Source organism: Amblyomma maculatum, chromosome 1 (assembly GCF_055883805.1).
Source record: "Amblyomma maculatum isolate TAMU_Amacu chromosome 1, ASM5588380v1, whole genome shotgun sequence".
NCBI classification, from domain to species: domain Eukaryota; kingdom Metazoa; phylum Arthropoda; class Arachnida; order Ixodida; family Ixodidae; genus Amblyomma; species Amblyomma maculatum.
The window spans coordinates 253,082,086-253,102,911 of NC_139344.1; the positions used below are offsets into that span (position 1 = coordinate 253,082,086).

At 44.9% G+C, this 20,826-nt stretch overlaps 1 protein-coding gene across 1 annotated transcript in view; it reads left to right on the forward strand.

The window, feature by feature from the left end:
• Positions 1-20,826, forward strand: part of LOC146206249 (kelch-like protein 20) — a 208,613-nt gene that overhangs the window by 185,660 nt on the left and 2,127 nt on the right. Inside the window, exons 6-9 of the mRNA XM_084587003.1 lie at positions 7,802-7,918; positions 16,906-17,015; positions 17,077-17,335; positions 20,168-20,346. Of these exons, the coding sequence (XP_084443129.1) occupies positions 7,802-7,918; positions 16,906-17,015; positions 17,077-17,335; positions 20,168-20,346 (665 nt within the window). The remainder of the gene's footprint in view (positions 1-7,801; positions 7,919-16,905; positions 17,016-17,076; positions 17,336-20,167; positions 20,347-20,826) is intronic.

Genomic DNA, 20,826 nt, shown 5'->3' on the forward strand with positions numbered 1-20,826 from the left:
GGTGCCCCGCAATTTTCCCCCGGATAATAAGATTTAAAGAGCACAGCAGAATCTGACCTGCGAAAGCACGGATGCTGCTGTTGGTTGCTTCTAGTTGTTTAATTCACTTCTAGTTTACCGAATTTAGGCTTTGGTACTTTCAAATTGCGCGTCAATCTCTTCCTACGCTCTTTTTCGGCTCTACTTCCGGTTGCGTGTCTTTACATTCTCTGTGTCACACTAATTCACTTCTTGTTTGCCCATTTCAGTCTTTGGTACTTTCAAATTGCGCGCCAATCCCTTCCTATGCCCTTTTTCGGCTCTACTTCCGGTTGCGTGACGTCACATCCTTGATGTCACCCTAATTGACTGCCTTAATTACCTACTTTAGTCTTTAGTGCTTTCAATTGCGTGCCAATCATTTCCCGTGCCCTATTTTGGCTTGACTTCAGGTTGCATGGTCACCTTATTTGACTGATTTAATTACCTATTTTAGTATTTGATACATTTAAATGTGGTGCCAAGCCATTGGCTAATGAGACCATTTTCGCCTTTACATTTACATTTTTTGCCTCTAATTAATTAACTTATTGGCCTAAATATTATTTTTTCACGGAACGTGTCACCCTCTATCGATTGACACCACTCTTTAACCTCTACTTCTCAATAACAACTGCTGTGGACGCAATTTTGTTTGTTTGACTCTGAATAATTACCTAATTAACTTATTGGCCAAATTATTTTTTGGATACATTACGTCACCCTCTATCAATTGACACTACTCATTAACCTCTACCACTTATCAATTACTCACAACTGTTGCAGACTCGATTTTACTGATGCAGTCTGCGGACAGCAATCTGTGAACATACGAAGTAATGCTTTCGCATTTTAAAAAATCAGCATGTCGTTGGAATCGCATAAAACAGGTTTGGGGTGCGACCTGATGCCGGTGAACACCTTCGGCAATGCACTCCCTCACCAGAACAGGAGTTGGCCACCTTGGTGCAGTAATTGGCCGATACCACCCATTATTAGTCCTACTAAACCCCGGCCATCAGTCACCAGCGGCTGCGGAGCAACTGACCATGGCAGCGGTCAGACCTGTGATGCAGCAGGGGGTGCTAAGAATCTCTGGCTCCTCTGGACAGGCTGCCATTAAAAACTGACCCTGGCAACGTTTAATGTTAGAACCCTAGCTAGTGAAGCTAGTTTAGCAGTGCTGTTAGAGGAACTAGAGGGCATGAAATGGGATGTCATAGGGCTTAGTGAGGTTAGGAAGTCAAATGAGGGTTATAATGCACTGAAGGACGGGCATGTGCTGTGTTATCGAGGTTTATCGGTGAGGCGAGAACTAGGAGTAGGTTTACTTGTCAATAAGTATATAGCTGGTAATATATATGAATTCTGTAGCATTAATGACAGGGTGACAGGCATCGTGATTAAGCTTAATAAGTGGTATAAACTGAAGGTTGTACAGGCCTACGCACCTACATCCAGTCATGATGACCAGGCAGTTGAAAGCTTCTACGAAGATGTAGAATCGGCAATGCAGATAGGAAAGATGCAGTATACTGTACTAATGGGCGACTTCAATGCCAAGGTAGGAAAAAGCAGGAAGGAGACCAGGCAGTGGGTGACTATGTCATTGGTTCCAGGAATAGCAGGGGGGGAGTTACTAGTTGAGTTTGCAGAGCGAAATAACTTACGAATGATAAACGCCTTCTTCCGCAAACGGAGCAACCGGAAGTGGACATGGAAAAGTCCTAACGGGGTGACTAAAAATGAAATTGACTTCATACTGTGTTCTAACCCCGCCATTATGCAGGATGTAGAGGTAATCGGGAAAGTGCGATGCAGTAACCACAGGATGGTAAGGTCTCGAATTAGTCTAAATCTGAAAAGGGAACGAGACAGATTAAAAGAAAGAAACCCATCAACAAATTAGCGGTGAGGGGGAGGGCAGAAGAGTTCAGGATCTCACTACAGAATAGATATTCAGCTCTAACCAAGGATGACATTAGCCTAGAAGCAATGAACGATAATTTCAGTGATCATTACTGAGTGCGCTGTAGAAGTAGGCGGTAGGAAAGTTAGAGAGGACACCGGTAAGCTGTCTAAGGAGACAAAAAATTTGATCAAGAAACGCCAAAGTATGAAAGCTTCCAATCCAACAGACCAGATAGAATTGCAGAGATATCAAAGCTAATCAATAAGCTCAAAGTGGTTGATTTCAGGAAGTTTAACAAGGAGAAAATTGAGCATGCTGTAAAGAATGTGGAAGGCTTAAAGCAATGAAGAAGAAATTGGGCACAGGCAAAAGTCAGATGTATGCGCTAAGGGACAAGGCGGGCAATGTCATCATGATTATGGACAAGATAGTCAAAGTAGCCGAGGAATTCTATACTGATCTCTACAGTAGCCAAAGTAATCAGGACATGAGATTGGCGGTAGGGAAAAGCAGTCAGACGTTCCGCCAGTGACGATGGACGAGGTTAAAAAAGCATTAGAAATATGAAAAGGGGGAAGCAGCTGGAGAGGATCAGGTAGCTGTAGATTTGTTGAAGGACAGTGAGGATATTGTGTTGGAAAAACTAGCCACCCTGTATACGCAGTGCCTGGTGTCATCGATGGTAGTGAAACCATGGAAGAACGTAAACATTATCTTAATTCATAAGAAAGGGGATGCTAAGGACCTGAAAAATTACAGACCAATCAGGTTATTGTCCATTACGTATAAGGTATTTATTAAGGTAATTGCTAATAGAATCAGGACAACCTCAGACTGCAATCAAGCACAAGATCAAGCAGGTTTTCGGAAAGAGTACTCTACTATCGATCATATCCATACCATCAACCAGGCCATTGAAAAATGCTCGGAATATAACTAGCCCTTATACATAGCATTCATTGATTACGAAAAAGCATTTCACTCAGTAGAAACCTCGGTGGTCATGCAGGCATTGCGAAATCAGGGTGTGTACGAGCCGTACGTGAAAGTACTGGAAGATACATATAGTGGCTGCACAGCAACCATAGTTCTGCATAAAGAAAGTAACAAAATTCTTATAAAAGTGTTAGCAGGGAGACACGATCTCCCTAGTACTATTCACAGCTTGCTTAGAGGAAGTATTCAGACACTTGGAATGGGAGCAGTTAGGGATAAGGGTAGAAAGAATACCTCAATAATCTGCGATTTGCTGATGAAATTGCCTTGCTAAGTAACTCAGGGGATGAACTGCAAAGAATGATTGATGACCTAGACAGGAAAAGTAGAAAGGTAGATTTGAAAATCAATATGCAGAATACTAAAGTAATGTTCTACAGCTTTGGGAAAAAACAGCTGTTTACACTAGGTAGCGAAGCACTGGAAGTAGGAGGCGAATATAGATCTGGACAATGAAAGGGAAATAACAAGGAGAATAAGATTGGGATGGAGTGCATTTGGCAAGCACTCGCATATTATGACTAGCAGCTTACCGGTATTGCTCAAGAGAAAGTATACAACAGTTACTTCTTACCCGTACTCACCTATGGGGCTGAAACCTGGAGGCTAACAGAGGGTTCTACTTAAGTTAAGGACAAGGCAGAGGGCTATGGAACGAAAAATGGTAGGGGTAACGTTAAGAGATAGGAAGCGTGCAGAGTGGGTCAGAGAAATAACTCAAATTACTGGCATTCTAGTGGAAATCAAGAAGAAGAAATATGCCTGGGCAAGACATGAAGTGCGAAGAGAGGATAACTGATGGTCGCTGAGGGTAACAAAGTGGATTCCAAGGAAAGGAAAGCGTAGCAGGGGGTGGCAGAAAGTTAGGTGGGTGGATGCGGTTAAGAAGTTCACAGGGGTCAAGTGGATGCAGCTGGCACAGGACCGGGTTAATTGGAGGAATATGGGAGAAGCCTTTGCCCTGCAGTGGGTATGGTTAGGCTGATGATATATATATATATATATATATATATATATATATATATATATATATATATATATATATATAATGTTATGGGATGTCCCAGCTAAATGTAAACTAGGCTTTAAAGGGACAGAACACTGGCCAAAATATTTCATGAGATTATGGTGAAGATAAAAAGATCTTGCCTCATATAGTACAGATCGAGCACTATAATATCAAAAAAGACTCTATAATTTTAATTTGCCATCGAAAATGGCATAAAAACAACTCAGGCATCTCTAGCGGAGAAGCCCTATTACTTTCACTGTAGTACCCCACGTGACTACAGCAACAAATATTGCCGATTTTCGTAAGTGCACATTCTTCTTTTTACTTCTAGGAGGGCTTGTCATAATTTATTATATTTTGCACTCTCTCCACTGCGTCCTTAAATAAAAACCACCCCTCCTTTCGCACTGCGAAAGGCATGCTTTCAGGTTTTGCCACTAGATGGCACCACAGTGTTTGGAATTCCGTGATTGAAGCAATGATAGTGCCCACTAAAACTTTCGTTGACGGGGCATGTGTTTTTGTGCCATAACAGCCTTGAGTGTGAAACTGAAAAGGAGGTTACACTAAGCAAAAAAAAATCTAATTACTGTCTGCCGAGTGAAATTTATATTTGTTTTCGGTGCGTCTTTTCTGTCGACCACCAATCGTCATCGCGGTCGCTGCTGATTGAAAAATTCTCGATAAAATTTTTCTACAGCGTTTCTACCAAAACCGCTATGGAATCGAACATTTTAACATTAATCTTTCCATTGCACCAAAAGAAATTTGAGACCTAAATTCCCGTGTTCTGTCCCTTTAAAAAGTGTGATGGGCCCCAGCCCTGTGAAACCAATCTAGAGATGTTCAGTCACCTATGCTAATCTGCACTATTTTTTGTGCACCAAAGTAAATAATTAGTAAAGACTTATTAGCTCTTTTTAATTATTGCTTCGAGAGGAAAACTGTGAGTACAGAAATCGTAGATGTCGAAAAACGGCTATGTTGTTTCTATCACGCTACGACTTATGCTGCCCTATTTATAGGCTTTTAGAAAATGCTGCCACGTGACCAGCTATTGTATTAAATCATTTGCCAAGTGCGTACAACCAACTTCATCGTAGAGAGCATAGCCAAAAATGTGGATTTTGTTATCTTAGACGCACTCGAGGCTTTAAGGGAATGTCGCAGTCACGAGGAAGTTTTTTTTACTGCGCCAGGCATTGTTTTCGGCCGGCAAAAAAAATCGCTTTACATAAACGCTAGTTTGATGAAGATAATGTAGCCAGCCATTTATCGAAAAGATCTACAACTTTTGCATTGACACTGTTTTTCTCAAGCCCATAATTAAAAATAGCTAATTAGTTTTTACTAGTTAATTATCGTTCGTGAACAGATTAGCATAGGCAACTCCTAACAGCTCTTAACTGATATGACAGCGCTATGTCTCACCGTATTTTTAAAGCCTTGGTTACATTTTTCTGGGACACCTGGTATGTGTATATAGGAACATTTTGGTTCGATGAAGTAATGGTGCATGATAGGCTTTTTTTCTGTTTATTTCTTTTTAGAGCCTGAGTGCACTGTCAAGGCCTTACGTCCATTTATTTCAAGAATTGTCAAGAATTATGTCAAGAATTTATTTCATTCACCAAAATTGTTTTATATTTACACAAACTGCGTATTGCTGACAGTAGGTTATCACAAATATTTTGGCATTACCACTGGCCAAAACCTGTATAATTATTCACAGCACTATAGGTAGTAATACTACCTATTTTAAGTAATACTACCTCGTTTAAGATGATTTTTGAGAAAAGGAAAGCGTAGTATCTCACTTCTCAGTGGACACCTACACTTACTTTACAGAGGTCCATATGTCTTCGACTCGAATCCATATGGCAAACTAGCCGCCAACTTGACTAGAACAGATGCTAATCATGGGACACCATCGTGAACGCTCCACTAAGTATGGTTGCATCACAATTATGATACACACCCCACCAAGGTGGCGCAGTGGTTACGGCGCTCGACTACTGTTCCCAAGGAGGCAGGATCGAATCCTGGCCTCGGCAGCCGCTTTTCATTGGAGGCGAAAAGCAAGGCGCCCATGTGCTGTGTGATGTCAATGCACGCTTAAGAATCCCAAGTGGTCAAAATTTCCGGAGCCCTCCACTACGGCGTCTCTCATAGCCTAAGTCGCTTTGGGACGTTAAACCCCACAAACAAACAAATTTTGATACAAAATCACGTGTTTTCTCTGACATCATTTTTAACACAATTTGGGTTACAGCAACGGTGACAGCTTTTGAACCGAATGAGCTGTATACGTTTCGCGTAAATTGAACACATATCTGTGCAGTAGTTTGCTTATGAAAGAAAGAAAAAATGGCGGTAACCTTCTGTGATTTTTTTTATTTAGGAAGATGTTTGCACATTCTAATGAGCATGCATATTTACCTAGCTTATTTGCAACCGTTTGCTCCCTCTAGTACGCTGAAACTGCACGTTGGTCACTCTGTTCATAGTCCGTGCAGTGAAGAATTCTCAAAACGCTACAGGGCCGCTTATATGCAGGCACCACTTCTACTGCGTTGCATTGCGAAGAGGGTAGCGGTGGCCTTTATGACTGTAATGAAGATTTGACCCCATGCTCTTAAGTTGCTCCAAAATGGTGATATTGCTGTTTCAGAATTACATTTCTGCTCCATAGCTGCTCCAAAATGAACCTTTTCTGTTCTGCAGCTTCTCTGAAACACATATTTTTGATCTCCATGAGCTGCGCCAAAACCTATTTTGGTCATCCCACTCCTGTTTTTAATCAGTAGTGTTTTGTGTTAATATCTTCGGTAGTGCATAAATAGGCGGATGTGAGGAGTAAAAAGTTCCGATGGAACTGCAGAATCTGCAGTGGAGAAATGCGAAAGCCTGAGGATTGCGCTGCACATGGTACATCGCGTGCCCCTTGTCAAATATAACCATTGTCATGTTGAACACATCAAAGTTCACCGGCGGTCTACATTTGGTTTACAGGAAAGGAAAGGCACAGTATCTGTGACTTGCCGAATCCCGCTCACATATCTCGCGGACAAATCTCGCCGACGTTAGTTTTTCAACACGAGCCTAGAAAGGCTTTCCCCTTAACAACTGATTCACAGGAAGGGAAAGGTGCGGTATCGTTCACTCTTGATTCTGTGGGCAGCTGAAGTCGTTTTGGGGAACCATCGAGTCCACACTCCGGCGACCAGATTTTTTGCGTAATGGGGATAGCAAAGCTTTCGCTTTAAAATAGAATAATATATGTGTCACTGGGGGATACTGAAACGTGCCAATTTCCTCATAACCCTTTCACGTCAGCTGTGGCAGCGTTTCCTCGTCTTTATGCACGCGTTCGGTCTGCACCCTTGGCCTATTGTCTTTACGCCTACTTTCTTAATAATATCTTTGGTCTGCAGAATTAATGAAAATAACTTTCTTGGTACAACTAGAATGCCACAACTGCCTTGTGATTTCCTCTGTTTCAGTGATTTTTGCCTCCGTCCATTTTCTGGAGGAACCCCTCAGATTTATCTCTTTTCTTGAAACGTGTTCGAATAACACATGCAACTTCTACGACTCTCACACGTGCACAGCATGTGCACCTCTATAGCTAGGACAAGTGCTTTTATTGCGATGAGCTAATGAGGTAATGCAAATTCACCCACAATGTGTGTGTTCAGATGAGATGGGTTTGGGGCAGTTCACTTGATGGGAAATCACTGACCAAGCTTTGAAAAGCATGATGCTAATGTGCAGATATCATTGCCATGTTATTAGGGCTGTGAATGGTTGTTCAGAGCAGGATAAAAAATCATGATTTTTCTTTTTCTCTATCTTGCGATCAGTTGGCAATGGAAGAAGAGGACGTCTGGCGGGCAGTCTTGTCCTGGGCAAAGCACCACGCTGGCGTCACCCAGCCGACAGCGCACTGGACGGAAGAGGAAAGGGCCAGAATTTGTCAGGTATTGTAGCTCCAGTTTTCTATACACTCAGGAGGATGAATATTCTTTCGTGACTTCATGTAGTGAGGTATTAGGAGAGAATTTTACTTTTCCTCAGTGGTGGTTGTTTGACACTTTCTCCAGGGTTTATGGCATCCGTTATTGGCGTGATATGTAATGACTAAAAATTCATTTCATCTGCCAAGAATTCGGGTCCAGGTGTGCACTCTAAGCTCAGGCAGGAAGGAAGGATTTGCAGCCCTTGTTACTTTTGTCGCTTGTCACAAACCTTTGTCGACCTCGCGCACAGGTAACACCTGTTCCGAACGGAAGGGCACAACCTGTAAACTCACTCCACCCACAGAGCACTAATGAAGGGCAGATTTAAGAAGAAAGGCCGTCCCTCTCAGCAAGTGAGCAATTTTATATGCCAAACCTATGCTGAAGTCATTCATTTACAAAAAAAAAAAAATCCAGGAATACGTGACCAAAACAGCAATGCCCCCTTCAAGAATGGCCCACAAGTCTTCCCCTGACACTGACCCAGTTAAGCCATTATTGTCAGGGCTAAGTATGTTACTGTGCCAAAGTTAAATTTTAAGTCGCAGAAATACATCGGATAGCCATATAAAAAACCGGAAGACAAACTACAACACAAACATGGCTGTAATTGAATTAGTCTAACCCTCATGGGGCCATATATTAAAAAAATACCTTTAAAATATTATTTCCACTGCACTGCACACAAATATGCACTCATAAACAAATGTAAAAGAATAGAATCTTTCATTTAAAAAATAGGGGAGATAGGTGTGTTACCGTTTGGTAACAAACCACAGGTATAGAGGTTACTTTACATTTTGTGGAAGGCATAGAAGCGGTCCCTATCTTGGGTAAAGCAAAGATGCAGGCTGTTTCCATACTCATAATATGTCCTGGCAGCATGGGCGTTCGAAAGGGGAAGGGGGGGGGGGGGGGGGCAAGGATGTAGGGGGCATTTGCCCCACCCCCGGGAAGTTGAGATTTTTTTATGCACTGACGCTAAAACTATGCAACTTGACAAGCACACTCAGATCCTATATATTTGTTGAAAGGTCACTGACCACCTCCAATAAACGCGGCCATTTTCAAGTTTTCTCAGGCGAGGAGCACTCCAGCCCCTGCTGGTTTCAATTAAAGGTCCACAATGCTTTACACTGCGTAAGAGCACGCAATGTGCGGGCCCTGTACGGAAAAGGGGTCCCATCAGCGGTGCTCCTCGCTGCCAGTTCGGCGGTTCGAAGTGTCATTTGCTTTGTCTGCTCTGTCTCCAACAGGCTCGAGTGAGTCGGCGAAGAATACCTTATAAGGGTAATGAAAAGCATCCTGTGCACAGCATCGTTTTGTGAGCCCTCCAGCCATTTGCATAGGGCACCCAAATGGCGCAGAAACAACTGTTGAAGGGGGCAGCGAAAGACAGAGTGCTAGACACGAAACCTGTCCACACATCTGGTGTTGATTACAAAACTTGGCATGCAAGAAGCCTGCGAAACTGGATGCGCGACAATATGGACACCCCCTTCGCATCTCCATGGGTCTGTCATTAGTGCCGTCGCCATCTGCTTGGGATGTAATTGAGGAAGATTTGGCACTGGCGGCAAGTAGACTGTGTGTTGTTCCTCGACTGTGCGGGTGCACAAGTGGGATTGAGCGAGATGAACGTGTATTTTGGTCTGTAAATAAGTTTTCCATGTAGATATAGCCATTGTGTTTTTACATGCGCATTTAATTTTCCTTCCAATCAAAGTGTGGATATTTTCTACCCTATAAACCCCAAGGAATTTTCCTTACCAGCTTTTCCTTGCGCGGTCCCAGTTAATGGATATCCCACACTTCTTGAAGTGTCAGCGGGTAACTGATGGAGGGTTAGCCAGCTGTCCAGCAGAACATTCTAGTGTGACATGTAACAACATTGAAGCATTTGACCAAAATGATGCAAGCTGTCATCAGCGAACAGTAGCTGAGGTCGTTAACTCCACGGAAGTGACTCTGAAGTGTCCTGTGATTGCACTGTGAGTGACTGGAATCTAGTGTCGCATGATCGACTGTGACGTGTGATGATGCAATGCTGAGGGGGCATTGCTTTCTTGTTAAAAAGGCGAGCGAGCACATCGCTCGGAGTTATTCTTCTTCTGTACGGCCCAGCATGCCGAATAAACTTGTTGCTTAGTCGTTCTGCCTGCGCTTCGCTCCCTGCGGCTACCGCAGACTCGACCAACAGTGAGCTTCCATGACATAGTAAGCCAGATGATTCTCCTTCTCCTTGCATGGGATTAGACTGCACTGACAACATGACTTGTTTCCAGAATATGACTTGGGAGAGTTTCTAGGCAAAGCTAAGCACACTGGCATCCCGGACTCTTCTAAGTTACGCCTTCTTACTGACCCGTAGTTGCCAGCTGCTACATACGACTTCAGAATGATGTAACACCTGGCAAGAGGACTTTTCACTACCAACGGCTGGCGGATTGCACCTGTAAGCTTCCGCATTCAGCTACAACGAAAGGCGGCCTTCGTCATTTCTGCATTACATTTCCTCCAAATGTTCACCAGGGTACTCAAGATAGTTTTATTTTGCGCGCTTTCAGCAACTACAAAAAAAAATGCATAAGGCATGCAGGGATCACGTAAAACCCCAACGGCACCAGAAAGCAATGGCGGCCTCACAGAACTTTATGGATAAGGAATTACCCGTTGTACAGCAGCTGAGCAGCCACTTCGCAAGCAAGTTGAAAGGAACGGCGAGAAACTATTTCCTATAGTTTTCACCATATTCTTTTGCGCAACGCATGACTTGCCAATTCACGGGAAGCAGTCTGACAGTAGGGTCTTCAATGACCTCCTCGGCTTTCGGGTCGAAATTGGAGATACTTGCCTTCAAGAACACTTCGCTTCTTCTGCTGGCGATGCCAAGTGCCCTTCCATCCGCATCCAGAACGAGATCCTCTTAATTTGTGGCAACATCCTGAAAGAGCAAATGGTAGCCGAAGCTTACACAGCATTTTCTTTTTTCGTCCTTGTGGACTAAACTGCAGATATTGCAGGGAAACAACAGATGTCAATAGACATTCGCTTCACTGACAATCCAGGAACGGAAGTTTGCGTTCGAGAGCAGTTTTTGGGATTTGTAGAGCTGGAACAACTAAACGCTACTTTCATCGCTGCTGCAATCTTGAAGTTTTTAACTGATGCCGGGCTGATTCTTTCAAACCTCATTAGACAGGGTACGATGGGTGCCCTACAATGGCTGGAAAAGAAGCAGGAGGAAACAGAATAATACAGAAAGAGCATCTGAAGGTTTCTATTCTTCCACTGCGCAAGTCATAAACTGAATCTCGCGATCAACGATTTGAATCAGGTGTTCGAAATAGGAAACAGAATAGGCATCATCGAGAAAACTATAAACTTTTCTGTGAGAGCATGTTTCAAAGGAAATTGGTGCTCAACATTCCAATGTTGTGTGAAACAAGCGGGTCTGCAAAGTACAAGTCAATTAGGTTCTTCTCTCAGCATTACATGGCCATAGTCAAAAAGCTCGATGAGCTAGCATCAAAGGAATCAAGCTCGAACACTGCAACTAGGCAATGAGCTCACATCCTCTAATGTGCAACAACAAGCTCATCTTTTGTCGTTTTCTTGCACATTGTAGCGAAGTACAGTGCACTGCTGGAACCCGTTACCAGTGTTCTGCAAAGTGTATCCATGGGCTTCCATACCGTACGCAAGCATATCACTGAGTTGCCGAATATGAACTCATTAAAGGCAGCCAATTGCTTGAACGTGTTGACTTTTCTACCAAGACAAGCCTCTCATCAAGCCCACCGAGACAACTACGGGATTCAGAGTTCAGAAGATTACTATCGCATGGCACTATATGTGCGTTACTTGTACTCTTTCACTGCTTCTTTGGCTCGCCGTTTTTCTAAAAGCACTGCGAAGTTCTTCTACCTTATTTAACCCAGCAAATATGGAACATTTGAGCCGTGTTGATTTTGTTGCCCTCGTTGAAGACGTCCAAGGCTTTTACTGTATCAATAACTTCAAGGAAGAGGATATATTATGGTACGAGATATGGCGCAGCAAAACTGGGGACTCGTCAATGTAAGTTACTCTGAACTTCTGCTTCAGGCCAAGACATTCTTCCTCGCTGCGGCAAAAGCCATTGAGGTGGCTTTGGCCTTGCCAGTCACCACCTGCACTGTAGAGTGCTCCTTCAGCACAATGAGGTGCATAAAAACTTGGCTACGCTCAACAATGACAAACGACAGGCTGGACGGCCTTTGCATGGTGAGTGTACACAAAGAATGTGTGATGAAGAACAAGACTGGGTCATCACACAATTTGTCCAGAAAAGCCCCAGTCGTCGCAGCTGCTATTCAAGGATGGCTGACTGGCTGAATTCAAATGGTGAGCATATTGTGTTGTGTGCTTTTCGTCAGCTCGCATGTGTCAAGAGCCCGCTGCAGCAAGACTGATTACTCTTCACCAAGTGATGGAAACTTTTCGCATTTTGCATCTTTGTCCAATAATCAAATTCAGTGTTCCTACAAGGCTGGCACTGTTTAAAATTTTCTTTCAAGTGCGTAGTTCAGACCACAAATAGATGTTCTTGGTGCTAACCTACCTCCCCTCCCCCGTGCACCCTCATGCTATCGGGTCCCCCCTCTCCTGCAAAAAGTTCTATGGATGCCCTTGCCTGGCAGTGCTTCTGATCCCTTGAAATCAGCAGTTCTTGTCTTGCTGGTTTTTGCTTTCCAGGCTACCTATTGGTTTCCTTTCCTACCTTCCAAATGTGATGCAGCAGGTTGCACGTCACTGCCGGAAGGAACAGGTGTCACAGAAGTGATAGGCCGACAGCAGCTCTTCAAAGGCGCATCTGATACTGAATGATCCAGTGCATCACCGTTTTTGGGGTCTGAGGCCTCAGGTTTCAAATCTATGTCAGCAAATAGCGTTCCTGCACTGGGCACATCTAAACAAAGACAAAAGAGTGCAGATAACTGGTACAAAATTCCTCAACATCCCAACAGACCACTCACACAAAAACAAAATATGATCATCGCAATGAGGTAAATTGTGACACAAAGCATACAAGCATACAGGTCATTGTTGCCACTGAGTTTCGAGTCTTCACTATGACTGTATGCATCTGACGCGTACCGATGGATGCTTAAAGAAAAATTTGTTATTCATATAAAAAAAGAGAAAAAAATGCTTAGAATGAATAATAATAATAATAATTGATACACAGGTAGGGAAACGCACAGTATCTGTCACACTTGTTTCTGTGGACACCTGAACCGCGCCGAAAGGGAAGGGAGGAAGGTGGGAGTGAAAGTAGAGAAAGTGCATGAATAGAATCAGAGAGAGTAGAATAGAAATACATGAAGAAAAGCCTATGCACAGCCATGTTACCGCCTGGTCACACACGATTTTGAGAGCTTTATATTTCGCCTGCAAAGCTACGCTCTTCAAAGAAAAAAAAAATACACGGGTTCAACGCTGCTGAACCGAGTCTGGAACGAAAGCTTTGGCTGCGGCGACCGAGCATTGCATCGAACACAACCAGCGTCCCGTTAAACGCATCAAATTTCACCGGCGTTTTAGGTGGTGGTGGTAAAGGCGTTTATTGCATCTCCGCCTTTAAGGGTATGACGCGATAGCGTAGGCTACTAGCCCACGTATAAAGCCCCAATTTAACCAAGCCATATGAACGTGCCGAGCTTGCACGAAACGCTGAGAGCGCCATTTTCCTGTACAGTGCAGCAGCTCGACCGTGGAGCGGGCCGCGCAAATAGTGTCAAAGCGATGGTCTACTGTGCGGTCGTGGGCTGTAATAGCCCACGACCTTGATAAAGATACCGTATTTTGATAAAGATTTTGATACCGTAGCTTGATAAAGATACCGTATTTACTCGCATAATGATCGCACCCCTGAATTTTGAGGTCAAAATTCCATTTTTTAAATTCCCCGCGTAATGATCGCACCCCGAACATGGAACCGCCTGGTGGTTGATCTGCAGTCATCCCGCAGCGAATGCATTCCGACGAGTTCCCAACCTAGTCTAGTAACGTTGGAGTTCTCATGATTCCATGCTTTGCGGCGTTCGCCATTTTGCAATTCGGCAGCGTCGTAGCGTGCTTTGTGTTTTTGTGCGAGTTTACGCCATTTCACCATGGGGCGGTATGCCAGTTAAACCGCCGCGTTCAAGCTCAAGGCTGTCGACTATGCACTGGAGCATGGCAACCGCGCTGCTGGTAGGCATTTCGGCGTGGACGAAATGAGGATACGCTATTGAAAGAAGCAGCGCGAGAAGCTGATGGCTACGAACAAGACACGGCGGGCTTTCCGTGGACCCAAAACGGGCAAGTTCCCTCGTGTTGAGGAGGCGGTCCTAGAATACGTGAGGGACCTGCGCAAGGATGGTTGTGCAGTGTCATTAGAAATGATACAGACGCAGGCGCGCACAACTGCCAGGAAGCTGGGAATCGCCGCTAAGGATTTCCGCGCTAGCTCCGGTTGGACGACTCGCTTTATGCGACGGAATGGACTTTCCTTGAGGCGGCGGACGTCGTTGTGCCAGCGGCTCCCAGCCGCGTATGAAAGCAAAGTGATAGACTTCCATCACTTCGTCACTAGGCTTCGCGAAAAATGAGGTTACCTCATGTCGCAAATTGGAAACGCCGATCAAACTCCACTGACGTTCGACATGCCCCGGAATACAACTGTGAACGAGAAGGGTGCTCGGAGCGTCCTCGTGAAGACGTCTGGCGCAGAAAAACAGCGATGCACAGTCATGCTTGCTGTGACGGCCGACGGGCGGAAGCTGCCACCATACGTGATCTTCAAACGGAAGACTATTCCGAAGGGAAACTTTCCCCGTGGCATCCATATACGTGCACAGATGAAAGGGTGGATGACTGCAGACCTGATGGTCGACTGGATCGAGACTGTTTGGGGAAGAAGACCAGAAGCATTTCTGCTTCCCTCGCTTCTGGTTTTGGACAGTTTTAGGGTCACCTTGTGGACAGCGTGCGTGCCAAGCTGAAAGAGCTGCGCACGGACATTGCAGTCATTCCTGGCGCCTGACTTCTCTGCTGCAGCTTCTCGACGTGTCTTTGAACAAACCGTTCAAGGACAACGTTCGACGACTTTATGCTGAGTGGATGGCGATGGGCCAGCATGATTTGACGCCGAGCGGAAAGATTAGAAGGCCATCCGTGGAGATGCTGTGCTCGTGGATCACAGAAGCGTGGAGCAGTATCCCCGACGAGGTAGTGGCTAAGAGTTTTAAGAAGACAGGCATATCTAACGCTTTGGATGGAACGGAAGATGACTTCCTGTGGGATTGTGAAGATGCTCCCAGCGACGACACAGCCGTTTCCGATGAGTCGTCCAGCAGTAAAAGCGAGGATGGCGAGGATTCAGACTTTGATTAGAGTACTGACGAAAAAAAATAAATGGGCATTGTGCACTCCATGTGATGCTTAATGTGCGTGTTTATTGCGAAGGTAAGCCTTACTCAGCTTTTATTTTTGGTTGTAATCGAGATATATGTTCTAAGACGTCTGACCTGCAACTTTGCGTTTTCGGTGCTCAAAAACTTTTTGTAGAAAATTTACCCCGCGTAATGATCGCACCCCGAAATTTGCGTCAGTATTTAAAAAAAAAAAGTGCGATCATTATGCGAGTAAATACGGTACATCCAGTTCACGACTAAATCTGTTACTGGTAATATTTCGTATGTGATTCCTGCTTTCCGCCCCGAAAAGAGCTCGTGCCGGAAACATCAAACACCAGCGATGCACAATTTTGTACCCCTTCAGAATGATAAAAGAAAAATAAGGAATATTGCCTGGGGGCTTTGGTGTCACGGCTGTGATTCTTGCATTTTGTGCAATTTTTGTATTTGTTTATCACCCTGAAAGTTTTAAGAGTACTATAAGGGTGAAACACGGATGTAGAGTTCAACATATGTTTAATATTGGAGTCCCATTGAAAAATAAGTTGCTATCCCCAATTGCCAAAATTTTACTGTAACCCCTGTCTATGTGATTCAAAAGCCAGATTTTGGTTTGAAACAATTTTTTCTGCTACAAAACTCAATTCTTCCTGCTGCAAAATTTGAAATTTCTGCGACAGAACTGCAGTTACTGCCACTATCTAATTGCGTAAATTATAGGGAAAAAATGCAGGAAAATGTTTTCTGGGCAAAATTTGGAGGCCTGTCACTAATCTTTATTGCGTGGCCGGGTCGAATGCGATGGCGCTTTGAAAAGTGAGCGTGCTATAGCTAGAAGTGGATGACCCTTTACATGACCCTGTAGGCCAGTGCAGGCCTAGAGAGCACAACTGAGGCCGGACTCCTCCACAAAGTTCAAGAGGAGCCGCTGTGCGGAAAATTGGTTTTGAGCCTGGGAGGGCAATTGCGCTTCTGTTTCGGCAGGGAGTCCAAGGTTCCGGTATCCAGTCTGAAGTCAGGGTCGGTGGCTAGAATGTGTGCGTCGCGTCTGGAGAATGTTGACTGTTTAGTTTATTCTGTTTACTTATTTTTTTTTTTATGCAAGAAGACCAAAAAAATACTTTCAGAGTTAAATAATTTTAACACAATGTAATTTTTTGCGCAGTAATTGGTAGGGTGATTTGTTGTTTATTCGCGGGAATTATTGGAAATTAATTAATAATATAAATTAGCTCTGGTTCAAAACTATCTTTAGAATGTGTTAGGTAAAAAATGATGACCCAGTATAACTTAGGGTGGAAACAGGAAGTACGAAATTTCAATGAAGGTCACACGACGTCACCATGGCGGATTTAGTTGCAGACCCAAAGTAAAAAAAAGAAAGAGACCACCTTTTTCTGCTCATCGTATTCTATCCTTCAGTTAAAATAAAAGGACGCATTCAGCCGTTTGCGACATTTGCTGCATGCTTGAAGTGTTTGGTTTCGTTCGTTCGTTCGTTTCCAGCAACTGCTCGGGGTCATCAACCATGTGCGACTCTTGCTCATCGACAGCCAAGTGTTTGCAGAGGAAGTCGAACCAACGGGTGCTGTTCCCATGGAGCTGACGTTGGAAAGGTGGGATTCCGTACAGGAGCTCAGCTGCGTGGCGTATAAACACAGAATGTGGCTGGTGCAGGTACCGGTACGCGGCGCTGCCGAGCAAGTTCACGCATCTGGAGGAGCGCCACTTGCAGCCGCGCACATCGCTGCGGCTCTTCCAGGGCTCGCAGCTGCTCACAGGCCCCAAGCTTCGGCTGCAGCAGGTGCTCAATGCGTGGTACGGCGTTCCCAAGCAGCTCTGGAGGCTGCTGTACAGGGCCTCAAACCACGGCTACTCGGCCGAGTCCTTCCACCACTTGTGCGATGGCCACAGCCCCACCTTCGTCATCGCCCTCGTACGTGCCTCTGCGCGTGTTCCGCACGCCAAGCCAGCCTGGGTTTCCGTTGCTCTACAGCAGCGCAGTCAATAGCGTCCGTACTCCAGGCTTAGACGAGAAGGGCTGCCGCACAGCGAGCGCAGACTGAGAAGACGCTTCGAAACGGCACGTGTTCGATGCGAGATTTCATACATATGGCCACTGGCTGTCGCGCCTTTTTGCCGTCTCGCTCCTTCATGTACTGAGCCTGTCAGCTCTAATTTGGAAACGACGGAATCTGGAGTTTTCATGTCACTGGCCGCGTGCTTTTGTTCGTGGGCACTGTCTGTCACAAAGGTTACCAACTGCAGTGATACATATTTGGGTTGGCACGAGCAATCCTGCACTGTAGTGATCGCTACCACGCGCTTGTTCTGCGAATAAAGGTTCCGAAAAGAATTATCGATATATAAAGAAAGGAATAAAATTCCAATAAAAAACGCGCTATAGGCAAGCAGATACGATCTCCCCAGTACTGTTCACCGCTCCCTGTGAGGAAGTATTCAGAGACCTGGATTGGGAACAGTTAGGGATAAGGGTTGGTGGAGAATACATCAGTAATCGGCGATTAGCGCATGACATTGCCTTTCTAGGTAACTCAGGGGACTTGCAAAGTCCCCTGAGTTACCTAGACAGGAAAGTTACCTAGACAGACAGAAGTTACCTAGACAGGAAAAGCAGAAAGGCAGCCCTAAAATTAATATGCTGAAGACTAACAAACCAAACGCAGCCATTTCGCTGGGAAGTGCACGTGATCTCACTGCCACCTCGGGCGCATTAGCATGATTTTTTTTTTTCGCGGCGAAAAATTTTCTGCGTGTGAGCAGTTGACCATCCTATAGTCCGTTGGTAACAGGTGCGACAACCTGCTTGGCCAACGTCCCTTTCCGGATACTTCAAAAGACGAGCCACTAGTAGGGTTTTTCTAATAACTGAATTCATGAGGGGGGTGGGGGGATGGTTCAGCACAGAAGGGAAGCATGCAGTAGTTATTTGGTGGCCGTCAATATGAAAAAAAAAATAATTCCTTACGAATTAAGGGGGTGCCCCAGTAAACAAAGGGATGTGGTGGCCGCTAGTGCACCGAGCGGTGCCAGAAAACAGTTGTATCAACGCATTTGTGGGCATTTTTGCGAGGTATGTGACTATTGGTCGCCAGCTCCACAACGGGATTGCACGGCGGTGGCGTCGATCTAGAGATGCAGATGAGATCGCGTGATCACGTGACTGTTCTTGCTGTTGCTGAAGCAGGCGCTGGTTTGAATCTATGCGTTTAAAAACTTAAATGTGGAGTTATGATCTATATGTATTTTTGCTTGTCAACAGGGAAAGCATCGTGCATTCTGATTGTACTTCGTCGCTGGGGTTGTGTCAGCGTATTTAAGCTGTTGCCATAGTCTGGTTATTGTTCGGTGCCTTACTGCTGGACGTACGCGGCGGAACCCGACGTAAGCTTCCATTTCTACCCGAAGGATAGGCGAAGAAGCGTGTGGCCATTCTCCTGTGTGCAGCAAGCATTTCAGCTAGCGAGACCTTGGCCCTGGAGTTGGTGCTAAGGGCTTGTATGGGTAGTGTCCGTATTGGACCAGCGCGCGTTCAAGGCCTCGTGCCTATCACTAGTGACGTGCATGAAAGCTGGTTGTTGGTAGGATGGAAAAGGCGCTGGGGCCTTCACGGAGCAGTACTGTCTCACAGCAGGGCAGGTAGAAAACCGGGAGGTCTCGGCTTTTTCTCAATGAAGTCGCTGTTGTTCGACAGAGGAACTTGCTCTGAAACGGACTGAAAGGTTCTGCATCGTCACTGATAATAATAATAATAATAATAATAATAATAATAATGTGATGATAATGCGATGATAATGTGATAATGCGCAGTGCATATGGCATGCATGATCATTGCTGTAGCTGGCTCAGCAGTGTTATAGTTGCACTTTCAAATGGCCGAGGATGCTAATAAGCGTCGGCTACATTACAGGTTGTGATCTGTTGAGGTAACGATTAACAAAATTATTCTGTTCGTGGTAAACAGACATCCACCCTAAGCTTAGATAACGATTACCTTTGTAAAGGCGCAAAAATCCGCAGCGTGAAATAGACCTCTGCACAGTTGCATCTAAATTTTGTTCGCGCCGTCTGATTTGCCTACTCTACTAGGAGCATTCGAACAGAGTCGCTTCCGCCGGCACCGTCTGAAAACGCTCCGTTTCTGTCAGATCCGTAACAGCACAAACAGCACTAGTCTGCGCACACCACTGTCGCAGTGGTTATAACTAGCAGTGGTTATAACTAGCATTTCAACAGCCCGCTCACTCAGTGAACTGCTTTCGTGTCCAATGAGTGGGCCTAATACTTCAAGCGAAGCTTAAGCATGCCCAGACGGCAGCGTGTATTTAATAAAGAAATAGTTTTATTAACACGCAACAGAACTACCGGGGTAAGCATCGCAAAATAGCAGTTAAACGTGTCTTTTGCTTAGTGCGTGATGCGGGCGCTGCCGAGAGATAGCGCTACGGCATGTCCTTAAGCTCCCTACCCTTGCGCTCAATACAGCGCGTTAAAATGTTAGCATGTAATGTTATTGCGTATGGATAGTTCATGCCAAAAATCGCTATATGCAGTTCGCTCACTTGTGCAGTCCACAAGTTACGCAGATATTATCACGAATACCGGACATCCTCTTTGCAAGGGGAGAAATCCGCCTCGATCTCGTAACGACACTGCTGCATCGTGGATCATAGCGCGTGGCGTAAAATGTCAGCCTCAGTGCGGGCAGACTGCGCGCCCTGACCAGAGTGGCGCGCTTCGTGCGCAGGGGTCGCAGGGCCAGCTGTGCGGCGGCTTCAGCGACGTGCCGTGGGGCAAGACGGGCGGCCGCGGCCGCTACATTCCCTCGGAGAAGGCGTTCCTCTTCACGCTCATCAACAACGCCGACCTGCCGCCCACGAAGTTCGACATTGTCAAAAAGATGTTCGCCATCTCGCACCACCCCGAGTGAGTGCACGGCAAATTCTGATATATGATGATGTTTGCTTATTTGAATATCGCGGTGCTTAGGACAGGAATGGGTAGTTAATACACAAATAAAAAATAGATACATAAATAAACGTACTAGCACATACAATATCTTTCTTATTTTCTGGATGTTCATGTTTCACGAACAATACGAATGTCGCAAATGATTGCAATTTCATTCTGAAGACTGTTACGCTGTTTCGAAGCACAAGAAATAGATGACTAGAAATAATTTTTCGCACAATTGGACGCCAACCTCTTGGCGTGATTGACGCCATTTCAGTTAATAATGACATCATGCTGTGTGAAGTGATGGTAAAATTTACGAGATTTTTAAGGTATGGAAGCTTTTCGCAATATGATGGCGGGGCCGGTTAGTTTTTATAATTATTAAAATTGCTGGTTGATGTCATCTTGAATAAAGCGAGCATAATTTTAATTTAATTGATCAGCAGTCGT